Below are 15,254 nucleotides of genomic sequence, written 5' to 3'. Positions count from 1 at the left end.
CCTCCTCCTTCTTCTTCTTCTTAAAATCCTCACCTGAGGATATTTTCCCATTGCTTTTAGAGAAAGTGGAAGAGAGAGGGAAAGGCAGAAAGAAATATTGCTGTGAGAGAAACACATCGTTTGGTTGCCTCCTGCACATGCCCCGACCAGGCTCCCAGGCTGGGGAGGAGCCTGCAACCAAGGTATGTGCCTTTAACCAGAATCGAACCTGGACCCTTCGTTCGGCAGGCTGACACTCTATCCATGAGCCAGACTGGTTAGGGCTTATTTTTTCTTTCCATCCCTGAGATTGAACTTGCTGACCTTGGTCCACCACTGCAGACTTGCCCTTTGTCGGAGGGGCCTAGACAGTACCCACACTACCAGATATTTGCTAGTCATATTTCTATTGTTACATATTGTGATTTTGCTATCATTTGAATATGAAGAACATAGAGTATATCAGCGATTTTCAACCTTTTGCATCTCACAGCACACATGAACTAATTATTAAAATTCTACAGCACACCAAAAAATGTATTATTTGCCAATCTGACAAAAAATATAGGTATCATTTTTATTCATTCACACTGGATGGCTATTGTTGGGTTGGCTGTTGTCAGTTTTTTATTTGACAGTCTAGGACCTAGACTCTAGGAGAAAAGAAGTCAGTGCCCTCGGCTAAGTAGTCAGGTATGGCTACTTAAAAAATTCTTGCGGCACACCGGTTAAAATCGCTGGGTTATGCAAACGCTTTCTCCGAAGACGTGGGATAAATGAAGGTAAATAATGGGGCCTTCATGGCCTAATGAAAAGGGGAGTGTCTTCTAAGGGCAGAATTCCTCAAAGCTCATCTCAGACTGCAAACAGGCAGGGCTCTGTGGAAAACACGAAGCCATGCAAATTGATTTATACCATAAGAACCTCAAAAATGGAAACAAAAGCTGTTTGCCAGGTCCCATGGCCATCTCGTGAAGTAGAACAAGGAGAGTCAGAGAGCTGAGCTGATGTCCAGGTGGGAATCGGGCTCATCAGGGAAACGGGAGCTCAGGGTCCTGTGCTCACAGGCAAAGCGCCTGCAGACCCGCCGGCCAGGAGCTCAGGCCTTGCTGATAGGGGCTGGAAAGTAAACAAAGGCAGGTGTTGATTGTTACACATGTAGGTGGGTGAGATCTCTCAGTACGTGTGTGAATGCTGGTAGAATTACCCAGAGTTCTACGCAATGGGATTACATGGGAATATGGGAATTGCATATTTATGTTCACAAGATAGCAGTAATCTGCCCAGCTGGTGCAGCTCAGTTGGATGAGTGTCGACCTATGAACCAGGAGGTCACTGTTTGATTCCCGGTCAGGGCACATACCCAGGTTGTGGGCTCGAACCCGAGTGTGGCAGCCCATCAGTGATTCTCTCATCATTGATATTTCTATTGCTCTCTCTCTCCCTTCATCTCTGAAATCAATAAAAATATGTATTTTTAAAAAAGATAGCAGTAATCTACTACATGTGTCAGATGATTAGCATTGGGATCATTTCCTTATCCAGCAACATGAATGTCAATTTCTCAAGAAAGGAAAGAGTCCAAATGGTAGTATAACTCACTCTTCCTGATGCAGTCATCTCTGTTTTACTGTGCTCACATCAATGTCCCCCCATTGTCATTCTTAATTACACAGAGAATGAGGGCACCACCCTGAAGAGAATCCTCCCTACAGGACACAGCAGAGGTCATGAGGAGCCCCAGTCATAGCACTTGTCCAGCCAGAGACTGGTCCCCTGCTGCCCACATAGCAAAGTAACAAGGACAGGGCTATTGATGAGAGTAGGTGCAGTAACACACACAAAACGCCCTGCACAGTGAGGCACACACTCCTTTACCCATCCACCCCCGGTCCTTCTAACAGCTCTCCTGGTGACAAACCCAGCTTCATGCAGAACAGGGGTCGGCACACTTTTTCTGTAAAGGGCACAATAGTATTTTTTATTTTGAGGCCATGTGGTCTCTGTTGAAACTACTTAACTCTGCCATTGCAGTAGAAGCAGCCACACATAAATAAAAGTAACTGTGTTCTAATAAAACTTTATTTACTGTGGAGAGCGGCTGCTGCGTTCAGACAGGATCAAGCCTCCCACTGACTGTGGCAAAGCCTCATACAAGTCCCAGCTTGGAGGGCAAAGCCCTCCCAGCACAATTACAGCCGAAGGCTCTGGTTATAAGCTTGACCTAGAGTCCCAGACGCTGCAGTCCTAGGTAGCTAAGGGCTGTGGGCTGTGGGAGGTGCAGCAAGTGCTGCCAAAACAAGGCTTGAGTGCAATAATAGGAACAAAGTAGATTGGAAACTCGAGAGAACATTGTAAACGTCTTGACCACTCCCCTTGTTTTGCTTTGTGTGATCTGACTATAAAATAAAGATCCTGCTTGCAGGCAGGGTCACTGTTTCCTTATCCAGGCACAGATCCTACCTGGCCCCAACTGTATTCTCTTGTCTGTCTTTAATCCTTCACCGCTCCTCCTCAGGTTCACCCCGGGCCATGCTGGACCGGGTTCAATTTACAAAACAGATGGTGGGCTGGACTTGGCCCATGGACCATACTATGTCCTGTATTCCTGGAGACAGAGGAGCACTATCACATACCCATGGAAAATTTATAATAAAAGTTGAACAAATATGCCACAAGGAAAACCTCCGTAATTTCCAAAAAGTAAAATTAGTGTGGATTAAAATGTAATAAAATTGCCCTCACCGAGTAGCTCAGTTGGTTAGAACGTCAATCCGATACGCCAAGGTTGTGGGTTCGATCCCTGGTCAGGGCACATACAAGAATCAACCAATGAATGCCTAAATAAAGTGGAACCACAAATCAGTGTTTCTCTGTCTCCCTCCCTGCCTTCCTTCCTCCCTCTTCCCCTACTTCTCTCTCTCCCTTCCTCTGTAAAATTAATTTTTTAAAAATCCAAGACATGCCGAACTGGTTTGGCTCAGTGGATAGAGCGTCGGACTGCGGACTGAAGGGTCCCAGGTTCGATTCCGGTCAAGGGCATGTACCTTGGTTGCAGGCACATCCCCAGTAGGGGGCGTGCAGGAGGCAGCTGATCGATATATCTGATGTTTCTAACTCTCTATCCCTCTCCCTTCTTCTCTGTAAAAAATCAATAAAATATATATTTAAAAAAAAATCCAAGACAAGGTGAAAACAAGGGGTGGACTGCACTGAGGGCCCAGTGCTGCGCCGGGAGTTAACTCGCCTTCTCTACTTGCAGGTATGAAATAATGCACTCCTGCTGGAGGGCTGAGCCCTTGGACCGACCCACCTTCTCCATGTTGAGGCTGCAGCTAGAAAAGTTCTTGGAAGGTTTGCCGGAAGCACAGGACAAAGCCGAGGTCGTTTACATCAACACACCGTTTCCAGAGAGCTGCGAGGGGCTGGCAGAGGGCCCCCCACTCGCTCAGCTGGACATGGACATCGACCCCGACTCTATCATTGCTGCCTGCGCGAGCAGCGCTGCTGTCAGCGTGGTCACAGCCCAAGTCCATGAGAATGGACCTCTTGAGGGAAGGTACATTCTAAATGGGGGCAGTGAGAACTGGGAAGACGCGGCTCCCGCTGCCGCCGCAGCAGGGACAGCGGGAAAGAACGGTGTTTTACTGGAGGACAGGCCTGTGAGGAGCCGGGTCTCCTGGTCCCAGTCCAGCACGCTGCCCTTGGGGAGCCTGCCGCCAGATGAACTTTTGTTCGCAGATGACTCCTCGGAAGACTCGGCAGTCCTTGTGTGAGGAGAGCCGAGACATTCCCAAACCAGGGAGATAGACAGACCCCTCTGCCTTAGAGACCCAGGTACGCCCCAAGTTTCTGGTATCCGTCTTCCTGCCACCGCCAGCAAGCACCAGATGAATGTTGTTCAGTACGTCATTAAAAATGCATTAATATATATTTATTTAAATAGAAAAATATATGTGTATATGGTGGAAAGAGACCTAGATATTATATTTTAATAAAAGATGTCTTATTTTCTGTCACTTACCTTGCAGATTTTAAAATTTAAGCTTTAACAGCCTCATCTCTACAACTGCTCCTTGATGTTAACATTTGCACAGTTGTTTTCATTTTCCTGTTAAATGTAAAAATATTCATAAAATGAAATTGCTTGACTTTGCTTCTGGTCTTACGAAGAATCCGATACTCCCCTGAATCACCTGTTTGATAAGAATGACCTTTTGATATGTAAAGTTTTATAACTGATTCTTTGATATAACTTCCTAATAAAATATGAATGCGGAAGGATGTGTGGTACTTACTTGAGACTTGGAAAAAGACCAGGGTTGCCGGCAGCCTCGTGGCTTTGCAAAGGAATTCCTTTAGTGCCTGATGCTCAAGGCACCTGCTCTGGCCATTCTTGGATGTTTCCTAAAGATAAGAAAAATCATCCTGGAGAGACCGAAGTTGGAGGGTGAAAAATTATTTAAAGGGTTGAAAAACACACTGTGGGGGCAGAGAGTTAAATGGGTTGTAGAAGAGTATGGGACAAGTGGAGGGCTTTCCTGCATGGGAGGCAGGCAGCGGGAGCAGGCTTAGCACTCGGCGGCCCAGGTTTGCATCCTGGCTACTCTGTGTCGCAAGAGTCATTGTTTCTTGAGCACTTTCCGTGAACTGACCTGTTGAATCCATGCCTCATGACTTGGGTGCCAGTGCCATCATGTGTGGGCCATGAACTGAGGCTGCAAAGGCAGAGTGGCCTGTGGTGGCCCACATCTAGAGAGGGGAGAAGCAAGAATTCTGAACCAAGCAATCTGCCTCTGGCAGGTTCTAAGCACATGATTTGGGGGTCTGCTCCAGAGCCCCTTGACCTTTTAACTTTACTAAACACATAGATGGCACTTACTGTGTGCCAGGCATGGCTCCCACTTAGTCCTCATAACAACCCTACCAGATAGGTACTATTATCTCCACTTCACAGACGGGCAGACTGAGGCAGGAAAGGCTACCTTACCCTCCCAGTAAGAGCAGCAGCCGGATGTGGTCAGTCAATCTCTCAGCCCTTGGGGCAGCCCCGCTGGGCCGGGACTACTATCATTCTCAGGCCCATTCACCACTGGTGAGTCGCCTCAGCCAGGTCACCAGCCTGAGAGGGTCAGCTTCTGTACCAGGCCCAGGGATGTGGCCCTCAGTCTGGCTGCCAGCCCTGGTGCCCCAGTCTCCAGGGTGAGTAGCTCCCCCGTTACTGTGAAATGCCCCATACTAGAAAGTTCTGAGGGCAGGAAAAGAATTTGCATCAAGAGAATTACCAGTATCAGATTTTGTCAGCAAAAAAAAAATAATTTCTACTGTTGGGATTTTGTGAATGGTTGTTTTAAAAATATTAATAAAGCCCAGCTGGTGTGGCTCAGTGGTTGAGCATTGACCCATGCACCAAAAGGTCACTGGTTCAATTCCCTGTTCATTGGGGCATATACCCAGGTTGCAGGCTCCCTTCCTAGCAGGGGACCTTCGGGAGGTAGCCGATCAATGTTGATGTTTCTCATCGATGTTTCTCTCTCTCTCTCTCTCTCCCTTCCTCCCTCTCTCAAATGAATTTTAAAAAATCAATAAAAATGTTTACATCTCCTTGCACAAAGTTTCTTGTTGACAATGACTATCAAGAATGTGAATAACTCGTCATTGAAGTCTTGATCAAGAGCTGACTGGTTAGTTCAAGAAAAAAAAATGTAAAAAAGTGTTCACATCTGTGAGCAAATTGAAAAACTTATTTGGAAGTTTCATATAAATTTCATATTAACTATCTAAACTGTTAAAATATAGCAGATCCTTGAATAATGTCATCTCATTATAACATTAATGAGAAGAAGTTGCTTTGGGGCCAGGGCCATTCTCTGTTGGCGTTGGCACCGTCTCCCCGTGTCTGCGTGGGTTTTCTCCAGGGGCCCGGTTTCCTCTCACGTCCCAGAGATGTGCATGTGAGGTGAACTGGCGTGTCTACTGTCCCCGTGTGAGTGAGTGAGTGAGGGAGGGTGTGAGTGAGGGAGGATGTGAGTGGCCAGCAATGGGAGAAACTTCTGCCCAGGATGGGTCCCACCTGGCACCCTGAGCTGCTGGAGAGGCTCCAGCCACCACCATCCTGAACTGGAATCGGGCTGGGAAATCATCATCTTGTTTTTATTCTCTTAAATGTGTGTAGAGCTCCCATTTATTTTAATGTTTAATATTAGGAGCGTTTTGGATCTTTGTTTAGGAGTCTGGTGATGTTTTTGTGACCAGAAATAAGACATAGGAACTTAACTCTTGTTTATATTAATTAGCCTGTAGTAAAGATGGTTTCATTGTATATTGTTTCCATGTAAAGCCACAGTTTCTAAAAACCTATCGAGCAGTGGTTCTCAACCTTCCTAATGCTGCGACCCTTTAATACAGTTCCTCATGTTGTGGTGACCCCCAACATAAAATTATTTTCGTTGCTACTTCATAACTAATTTTGCTACTGTTATGAATCGTAATGTAAATATCTGATATGCAGGATGTATTTTCATGGTTACAAATTGAACATAATTAAAGTATAGTGATTAATCACAAAAACAATATGTAATTATATATGTGTTTTCCGATGGTCTTAGGCGACCCCTGTGAAAGGGTCGTTCGACCTCCAAAGGGGTCGTGACCCACAGGTTAAGAACCGCTGCTATAGAGGATGTTAAGTGAGAACCTTCTGTACTCTTTTATATTTCTACTTTTAATTATCTAATGTAAACAAGAATGTAATGAATAGCTCACCAGTAAAAAAGCAGTAAGCTGTCTTTATTCACAGATAAGATGGTTCTGTATGTAGAAAAATCTCAAGGAATCCATGCACAGATTCCCATAGCGCCCCATCCTGTGCCATTTGCTCAGTTTGTGCTGCGTGCCTGAGGAGGGCTGGGACCCTGGACCGAGTCTGCCATGGGAGAGGAGAGGAGTGAGCCAGCGTGGGCTTCTGGCTTTTCTTAAGATATCAGCACACAGAGAAGTGCCCTTCATCCAGCCCCCGAGATGCGCCAGCGCCTGGGTGACACGGGTGTGAAGAGCAGCACCTTTACAACCCACTTGCTTTTCCCAAGAGGAAAACGGGCTGGACCACCATCGTGAAGACATCTGAAATCTCCTCGCTGAGAACTTTGCAACCCGCATCCTCTCGGTCACATTTGACTATCGAAAGTTTTGAAAGAACGAACTTTCAGAGGCTCCAATCTTGGCAAACTGGTAGTGTCTTCTGAGCATGAACTAAAAATAGCCTTTCCAGTTCTCTTTTGTAGGGAGTCTTATGGGCTAACCATGAGGGAGCCGAAACAAGTCATTGTCTTCAGCTGGGCTGGGACAGGGCCAGTGAAGAAGGCCGGAAAAATACAGAAACACTCCTGACCTGCAGATGGAGACTAGCTCTGCCTTGGGAGGGTTCTTTTCTTTTATCTTTCTTTTCCTTTCCCTTCCTCCCTTCCTTTCCTTCCTCCCTTCCTTCCTTCCTTCCTTCCTTCCTTCCTTCCTTCCTTCCTTCCTTCCTTCCTTCCTTCCTTCCTCTCCTGTGCTCCCTTCCCCCCTCTCTCCTCCCCTCACCCTTTTCCTGACTTTTCTTACTGAATAGGAAGAACGGAGGATCAGGGTCCCAGGAGCAGGGACACTACCAGTGGCAGAGGCTGCTGGGAACTGGTCCTTGCCGCTGTCCTTGCGATCTTGGGCAGGTTGCTTGACGCTCCTGGAGCCCCGGGTTTCCATCAGTGCTCAGTGAGCACCTTCTCCCGCACCCCTGGGCGGCTGTGTAGGACGGGCAGGCAAGATTTCAGAGAGAATGTTAGGCTTGCTAGAGGCTTTCCCCGATTTGTGGCTTCTGCCAAGTTCATTCCTTATGGTGTAAAAACTCACCATGTCATATCAGAAATATTTTCCCTGATATGTTACCAACTCACTCCAAAATAATACAAACTAACTGGGAAAGAAAAGAATCCCACCGTTGTCAGTGATGCGTGCAGCCAGGCAGTTGGCAGAGGGAAGGAGAGTGGCCCCTCGCTCACCTCAGATGGCTGTTGTGCTCAGAGTTGGCAGCTCCAGACACATCCACGCCCAAAGATGCCCCTCCTATCAGTCCTGTGAGCCACAGGCCCCTCCCTCCCAGATGTGGGTGATGGAAGCAGTGCTGGCTTTATCAACAGGTTCGGGAACCTTAGGGGAGTCAGTGCCCTCTGCCCCCACCAAGCAGAGGTTCCCCGCGCAGGCAGCAGGCCAAAGCCCGTCTCTACCTTACAAATCAGATTGATTCTGGCCAGACTAGTCCTGACTCAAACCATGACCTTTGTAACTTCTGGTCATCAGCAAAAACAAGCTGGAACCTCTGCTGAGTCAGTGGGAAAGCCACCCCCACAGAATAAATCCGCTACGAAGGCAACTTAACTTCTCTAAAGGCGTTGCGTTAACCTTGGCTGACAAATGGAAAACGGGAAGTTGTGGTTTCTTTAACGAGCATTTCAGTAATGCACGATGTTTCTGCGCGTGGATTTTATTTTCTCTCTTTTAAAGCTCAAAGAAGAGAAGTAAAACGGCCCTTCTGTTTAACTTTAAAGAGCATGTCTAAATGACAATTTATTTGTATTTAAAGTAACGATTACTGAAACTAACCCAAAGACCACTACGTTAGGATACTTTTGTGTATAATTTTTTATTGAATGGATTGTACATACAGATATTTGAAAGAGAAATTTCAGTTATATACAGTAACTCTTACTACCTCTTAAGAACGCAATAATTTTAAGCTGATTCGTGGGCTCATTGAGACTGCATAATTATAAATTCCAACCAGAACGGCAGTCACATGAGGACACACAGTCAACTCACCCACTCACTGACATTCACGGAGCAGTCTGTTCCGGACGTTGGGGTTTGCCAAGGACAGCTCCCTGGGCCTTGCTGTTGTTCGTCACAGCCCTCGCAGGGCACAGACGGCTTCCAGTGCACACTGTCTTTTAAAGAATAGCCCCAGAATGGCCCTGGCGTGCACATTCTGTTGAAGTTCATTAGCACCACAGTGAAGCAGATCAGCTGAGCCTTGGGGTGTATTGGGACTCTAATGAACCTCAGAACTGGAGACTGGGTGCTCTCCCTGGAAGCAGACTCTGCGGCCCTGCCCCATAGGATGTAAAATTAGAGAGAAAAAGAGAAAGGTGCCCAGGTTGGAAAAGCAGTAAACTGTCTTTATTCACAGATAAGATGGTTCTGTGTGTAGAAAAATCTCAAGGAATCCATGCACAGAGAACGGAGGTAATTGATGATCTTAGCAAGGTCACTATGCAAAAATCATTGCATGTGTACTATGAACATCAAAATAGGAAATTAAGAAAAAATTCTAGTCACGATAGCATCCAAAAGAATAGAATAGTCAGAAACAAACTTAACATCTGAAGTGTCAGACATACCCTGAAAACTACAAAACATTGCTGAGGAAATTAAAGGAGCTCTAAATAAATGGAGAGACATTTCATGCTTATGGATTGAAACACCCCAAATTGCCAAGATGATAATCCTCCCCAAATTGATCTATACTTTCAAGGTAATTCCAATCAAAATCCCTGCAGCTGTTTTGTAGAAATTAAAAGCTGATCTTAAACATATATGGTAATGCAAAAACCAAAACACTTTGGAAAAAGAACAAAGCTAGAAGACCCAAACTATGTGATTTCAAAACTTTTAAAGAAATGCAGCTGTGACAATGGATATCCATCAGCCAAAAAAAAAAATTACACAGAAATTAACTTGAGATGAATTATAGACCTAAATGTAACAGCTAAAACTATGAAACTTCTGGAAGAAGGCATAGGAGAAAATCTCTGTGACCTGGAGTTAGGCAAACACAATCCATATAAGGACAAATGGATAAAATGGACTTTAAATTTTAGAACTTTGCTGCTAAATATACTGTAAAGAGAATAAAAAGACAATAATGGCCCTAGCTGATTTGGCTCAGTGGAGAGAGCGTTGGCCTGTGGATCAAAGACTCCCCGGATTGATTCCTGCCAATGGCATGTACCTTGGTTGCAGACTCCTCCCTGGCCTGGGCCCTGGTTGGGGCACATGCAGGAGGCAACCAATCGATGTGTCTTTCTCACATAGATGTTTCTCTCTGCCTTTCACTCTCCCTTCCACTCTCTCTAAAAGATCAATGGAAAAATATCCTCAGGTGAGGATTAACAACAACGACAAAAAGAAACAATAATGCTCAATATCATTAGCCATTTGGGAAATGCAAATTAAATCATGCAGTAAGATATCACCACACGCCCGCTGGGTATGGTGAAAGAAAATACCAAGTGTTGGCGAAGATATGGAGACCTGGGACCGTTGATACATAGCTACTGGAGAAAATAGAGCTACTTTGGAAACCAGTTTGGCAGTTTCTTAAAAAGTTAAAAAAATAAACTTGTCATAATCCCAAGGATGTCCAGTTCTTGGAAACTACCCAATGAATAAAAACATATGTCCACAAAAAGACACGTATGTAAATGCTCACAGCAGCGTTATTTATAACAGTATAAAACTGGAAATAACTCAGACGTCCATCAACTGGTGAGTGCATAAACAAAGCATGGTATATCAGCCAATGGTTGGGACACTATTAGCAACAGAAGGGATGAACTACTGATATGTACTACTACATGGCTGAGTCTCAAATGCGTTATGCTAAGTGAAAGAAGCCAGATGCTATAGACTACATACTATTGTGTAATTCATGTTGTGAAATGTCCAAAGAAGGGCAATGGAAGTGTTCTAAAACTAGATTGTAATGTTAGTTGTAAAGTTTACTGAAAACTATTGACTTTTAAGTTACACTGGGTGAATTTTATGGTATGTAAGTTACACCTCAATAAAATTGTTTTCTCAAAAAGTATTCTTCCTCATTCAAATATTTGAAATCCTCCTTTATCCCGTGTCCTTCTGAACATGGTAAAAGGCAAGCTCACTTAAGGACTCCTAAAATGATCAACAGATGATTCTTCATTTTTGCTTACCTCTTCAAAAAATTAGACAAAACATGCAGTTTTTACAATATTTTAAATTAGGACATGTTTCAAATATGTAGAAAAGTGTACAATTAATATGTAGGAAATTAGAGTAGGCCACCTCCAAGCGTGCCATTGTGGCACAGGATTATTTTGAGCCGGAGGCAAATGAGGACCAATAGATGCAGAAAGAAACCTTCTCCAAGCTTCCCTTAGCTGACCCAAAGCAGAAACTTCTGGGGGAAAAAAAGACTGCCATAAATTTTCTCTCCTGGGGAAATTTTATGACAAAGAAAATGGCAAGTCAGCACCAAGATGGACCCCCTCGCTTTAGCTAGTTTTCCTCAGTGGTTAGAGCGTTGGTCTGTGGACCAAAGGGTTGTGGGTTTGATTCCCAGTCAAGGGCATATACCTTGGTTGCAGGTTCAATCCCCGGCCCCTAGTCTCCCTCACATTGATGTGTCTTCTTCACATCGATGTTTCTTTCTCTCTCCCCACCTCCCTCCCTTCCACTCTCTAAAAATCAATGGAAAAAAAATATTTTCAGGTGAGAAGAAAAAAACAAAAGATGGACCCACACAAACAAATCTTATTCCATTAGTTTGCCCTATGTATTTATCTTCCCACAGTTTATCCCCCTCGGAAGCCTATAACCCCTTTTCTTTTGTCAATGTCACCTCTCTACAAATTTACTGGTCTTTGTTAAGATGCTACATAAGCCCAAGTTCTAACCAACCCTTAGAGTTACTCATCACTGAGTTCTCCCATATGTACACCTTAATTAAATGTTTGTTTTTCTCTTGTTAATCTTTTCTTTTGTCAGGTACATGTCCTTGACCGGAATCGAACCCAGGGCTCTTCAGTTCATGGGCTGATGGCCTATCCACTGAGCCAAACCAGTTAGAGCAGTCAGTAATGTACTTTTTACAAACTTTTTATTATGAAAAATTTCAAACTTATACAAAAGGAGGCAGGATAGTCATGTAACTGCATGTATCCAGGCTTTAAAGAATGATTAACTCATGGCCAATCTTGTTATATCTGTGCCCCACTCTTTTCTCTCCCTCTTGTATTATTTCGAAGCAAATCCCAGATGTCAGGTAAGCTAAGGTGTGAACATTTGAGGCTGAGTTTCTGCCATGGTCCCTGTCAGTGCCTGGCCCATATCACTTCTGTCTCTTCACTTCCATGTGCCTGAGCTGACTCTAGCTCTCACATCTATCTGCATCTCTTTGCTTAAGTGCTTTCCTCAAAAGTGGGGAAAGGGCTCAGCCAGTGTGGCTCAGTGGTTGAGCGTTGACCTAGGAACTAGGTAGTCATGATTCCATTCCTAGTCAGGGCACATGCCCGGGTTGTGGGCTCAATCCCCTGTGGGGGGCATGCAGGAGGCAGCCAATCAATGATTCTCTCATCATTGATGTTTCTCTCTCTCTCCCTCTCCCTTCCTCTGTGAAATCAGTAAGAATATATATTTTTTTAAAAGTTGGGAAAGTTTCTCTGCCCTGCTCATAGGCTGGAACTGCCAGTGTAGCGGGTGCCCTCCTGGGAAGAGCCCTCACAGAAGGACTTACAGGTGTGAATATATAAACACTGTACCTCAGTTCCCTCATGCCTCGTGGGAGATAGCTATGGGCCATGTGCTTCTCACCTTTCCTCAGTTTCTCTGTGGGACTAGTTCCCTTTGTCCACAGTGGTAGCTGCCTTGGCAATGCCCCATTATTGTCTGCATCCCCTTCCTGTCACATGCGTCACATCAGTGTACTGGGGCTATCATTACAAAGTACCGCAGACCAGGTGACATAACCCACAGAAATGGATTCTGTCACAGTTTGGGAGGGTAGTAGCCTGAGATCAGAGTGTCCAAGGTTCAGGTGTTGGCAGGGTTGGTTTCTCCTGGGGCTTCTCTCCTTGGGTGTGTAGACAGCATCTTCTCACTGTGTCTCATAGGGTCATCCCTCTGCATGTGTCTGTGTCCTAATCGCTTCTCATTGGCGTAGTGCCCACCTATATGATTTCATTTTTACTTTATCTCCTTAAAGGCCCTTTCTCCACATACACTCACAATCTAAGATCCTGGGTGTTGGGACTTGAACATATGAATTTGGCGGACACAATTCATCCCATGCATTTCCCTACTGGTGTTTACTGCACCTCCCACTCAAGTCCTTATCTCAGGGTCTGCTCCTGTGGGAACTCAAACAAAACAAAGAGCTCTTTTTTGTTTGTTTTTGTTAATCCTCACCCAAGCATATTTTGTCCATTGATTTTTAGAGACAATGGAAGGGAGGGGAGGAGGGGAAGAGAGAGAGAGAGAGAGAGAGAGATCAATGTGAGAGAGACACATTGACTGGTTGCCTCCTGTATGAGTCCCAACCAAGGCTGGGATCAAACCTGCAATCCAGGTATCTGCCCTTGACCAGTAATTGAACCTGAGACCCCTAGGTGCATGGGCCGATACTCTAACCACTGAGCACACCAGGATTCAAATGAAGAATTCTTGACCAAAATAACCACATTGGCCCTAACACACGCTTGATACCCACATTCAGAGCTTTAGCCATTCTGCCTTGCATTACTGACTCTGTAGGTATATATCTCCTTGTAGTGATGGCACAGCCCATGTGTTATTGATCTTATCTCTCCCTGTCCAGGCAGTGTCTTGGATGTAGGAGATACCAAATGCTGCTTCACTGGTTAAGTCAATGGTATTAGTTTTAATCTGCCTTGGAAACTACATGATAATAGAATAGCAAAAAAAAAAATCTAAATTGCAAATGAAAGTAATTGCTCTTTAAATAGGTAACATCCCTGCTAAGTCTATTATGGGCAATCTGCACAAATATGCAATATCCAGCACTGAGTGAGGCACACACGCTTGTTGACTGCATTAAGGTTTCAATTATTTAAATTATAGGCAAATAAGGTACAGCATCACCAACTGAAGCTAGGAGCTGTAAACTCTGGGTTAAAAAGACATTTGGGATAAACACTATTATATAAAATATATTCAATCTGCTAGTGTCACCTGCTGGTGAAGATTGGCTAGTGTTCTTCAAACAATTCTGTTTCTTAGTGTTCTTGAATTTGACAGTTGCATGAGCCTTAGTAAACAATGAAAATTTGACACACACAACAATATATATAATTATAAGTTTCTTGTGAAAAGCAACTATCAGAACTTCAATTTTCACATTTATATATAAATGAGCCTCAACTCAAAACTAAAATCTGCCCTGGCTATGTGGCTCAGTTGGTTGGAGTGTTGCCCCATACACCAAAAGGTTGCCGATTTGATTCCCGGTCAGGGTACATACCTACATTGTGGATTTGATCCTAAGTCAGGGCACATATGGGAGGCAAGCGATCACATGTTTGTCTGTCTGTATGTATCTTTTTCACAGATATCTTTGGGTGAGAATTAAAAAGAAACACACCTATAATCATTTTAACCCCCCTATTGATATCAATAGATAGATCTTCCAAACACAAAATCAATAAAGGAAAGAGTGGCCTTAAATTACTCACTAGATCGGGTGGATTTCATTGATATCTTCAGAGCATTTCACCCCAAAGCAGAAGAATATACATTCTTTTCAAGAGCACATGGCATGAGGAGAAACCAAGATGGCGGCATAGGTAAACACCGGAAATTGCTGCCTTGCACAACCACTTCAAAAATACAACTAAAAGACAAAACGGACAACATCCAGAACCACAGGAAGGCTGGCTGAGTGGAAATTCTACAACTAGAAGGAAAGAGAAAAGCACTGAGACTCAGAGGAGGTGCAGAAGTAAAGTGCAGAGGTACGGAGGCGCACACCGAAAGGGCTGGCAACTGAGGACTCGGCGCACATGGAGAGGGCTTGCAGCTGAGGACGCGGTTGTCTTTTTCAATTGGGAGGGAGTCTCAAGCTCCCGACTGCTCTGAACTCCAGGTTCACTTCCGGGTGAGTCTCTGGGGACCCAGACTCATATGGGGAGAAACTGGACTGCCTGGCATCAGGCAGAATTCGAGGGCGGCTTTCTCTCAGAGGTGCTTGCAGCGATTACTGGGACACCGAGACACGGGGCCTCTTAGGGTAGGACTGGGGAGCAGCCATAGCTGCTTGCTCCGCCCTGTTGATCCCCTGAGTCCCTGCTCCACCAAGCTGTGCACAGAGGCTTTTGCATATAAAAGGCCTGGCCCTTTGCAACCTGAAAATTACCTAACAAACTGCAGCTGAATCAGAGAGATCCAGAACTTCCAAAAGAAGGTCCAAGGCC

General features: G+C 44.8%; 1 protein-coding gene across 1 annotated transcript in view; it reads left to right on the top strand.

The window, feature by feature from the left end:
* Positions 1-4,257, top strand: part of MERTK (MER proto-oncogene, tyrosine kinase) — a 99,062-nt gene extending 94,805 nt beyond the window's left edge. The window contains exon 19 of the mRNA XM_006105714.3: positions 3,242-4,257. Within this exon, the coding sequence (XP_006105776.1) occupies positions 3,242-3,755 (514 nt within the window). The 3' untranslated portion in view covers positions 3,756-4,257. The remainder of the gene's footprint in view (positions 1-3,241) is intronic.
* Positions 4,258-15,254: the final 10,997 nt, after the last annotated feature.

The sequence above is a fragment of the Myotis lucifugus genome, unplaced genomic scaffold (genome assembly GCF_000147115.1).
Source record: "Myotis lucifugus unplaced genomic scaffold, Myoluc2.0 scaffold_717, whole genome shotgun sequence".
Taxonomy (NCBI): Eukaryota; Metazoa; Chordata; class Mammalia; order Chiroptera; family Vespertilionidae; genus Myotis; species Myotis lucifugus.
The sequence above is the reverse complement of the archived record's forward strand: the minus strand, read 5'-3'. Positions and strand labels throughout refer to the sequence as shown.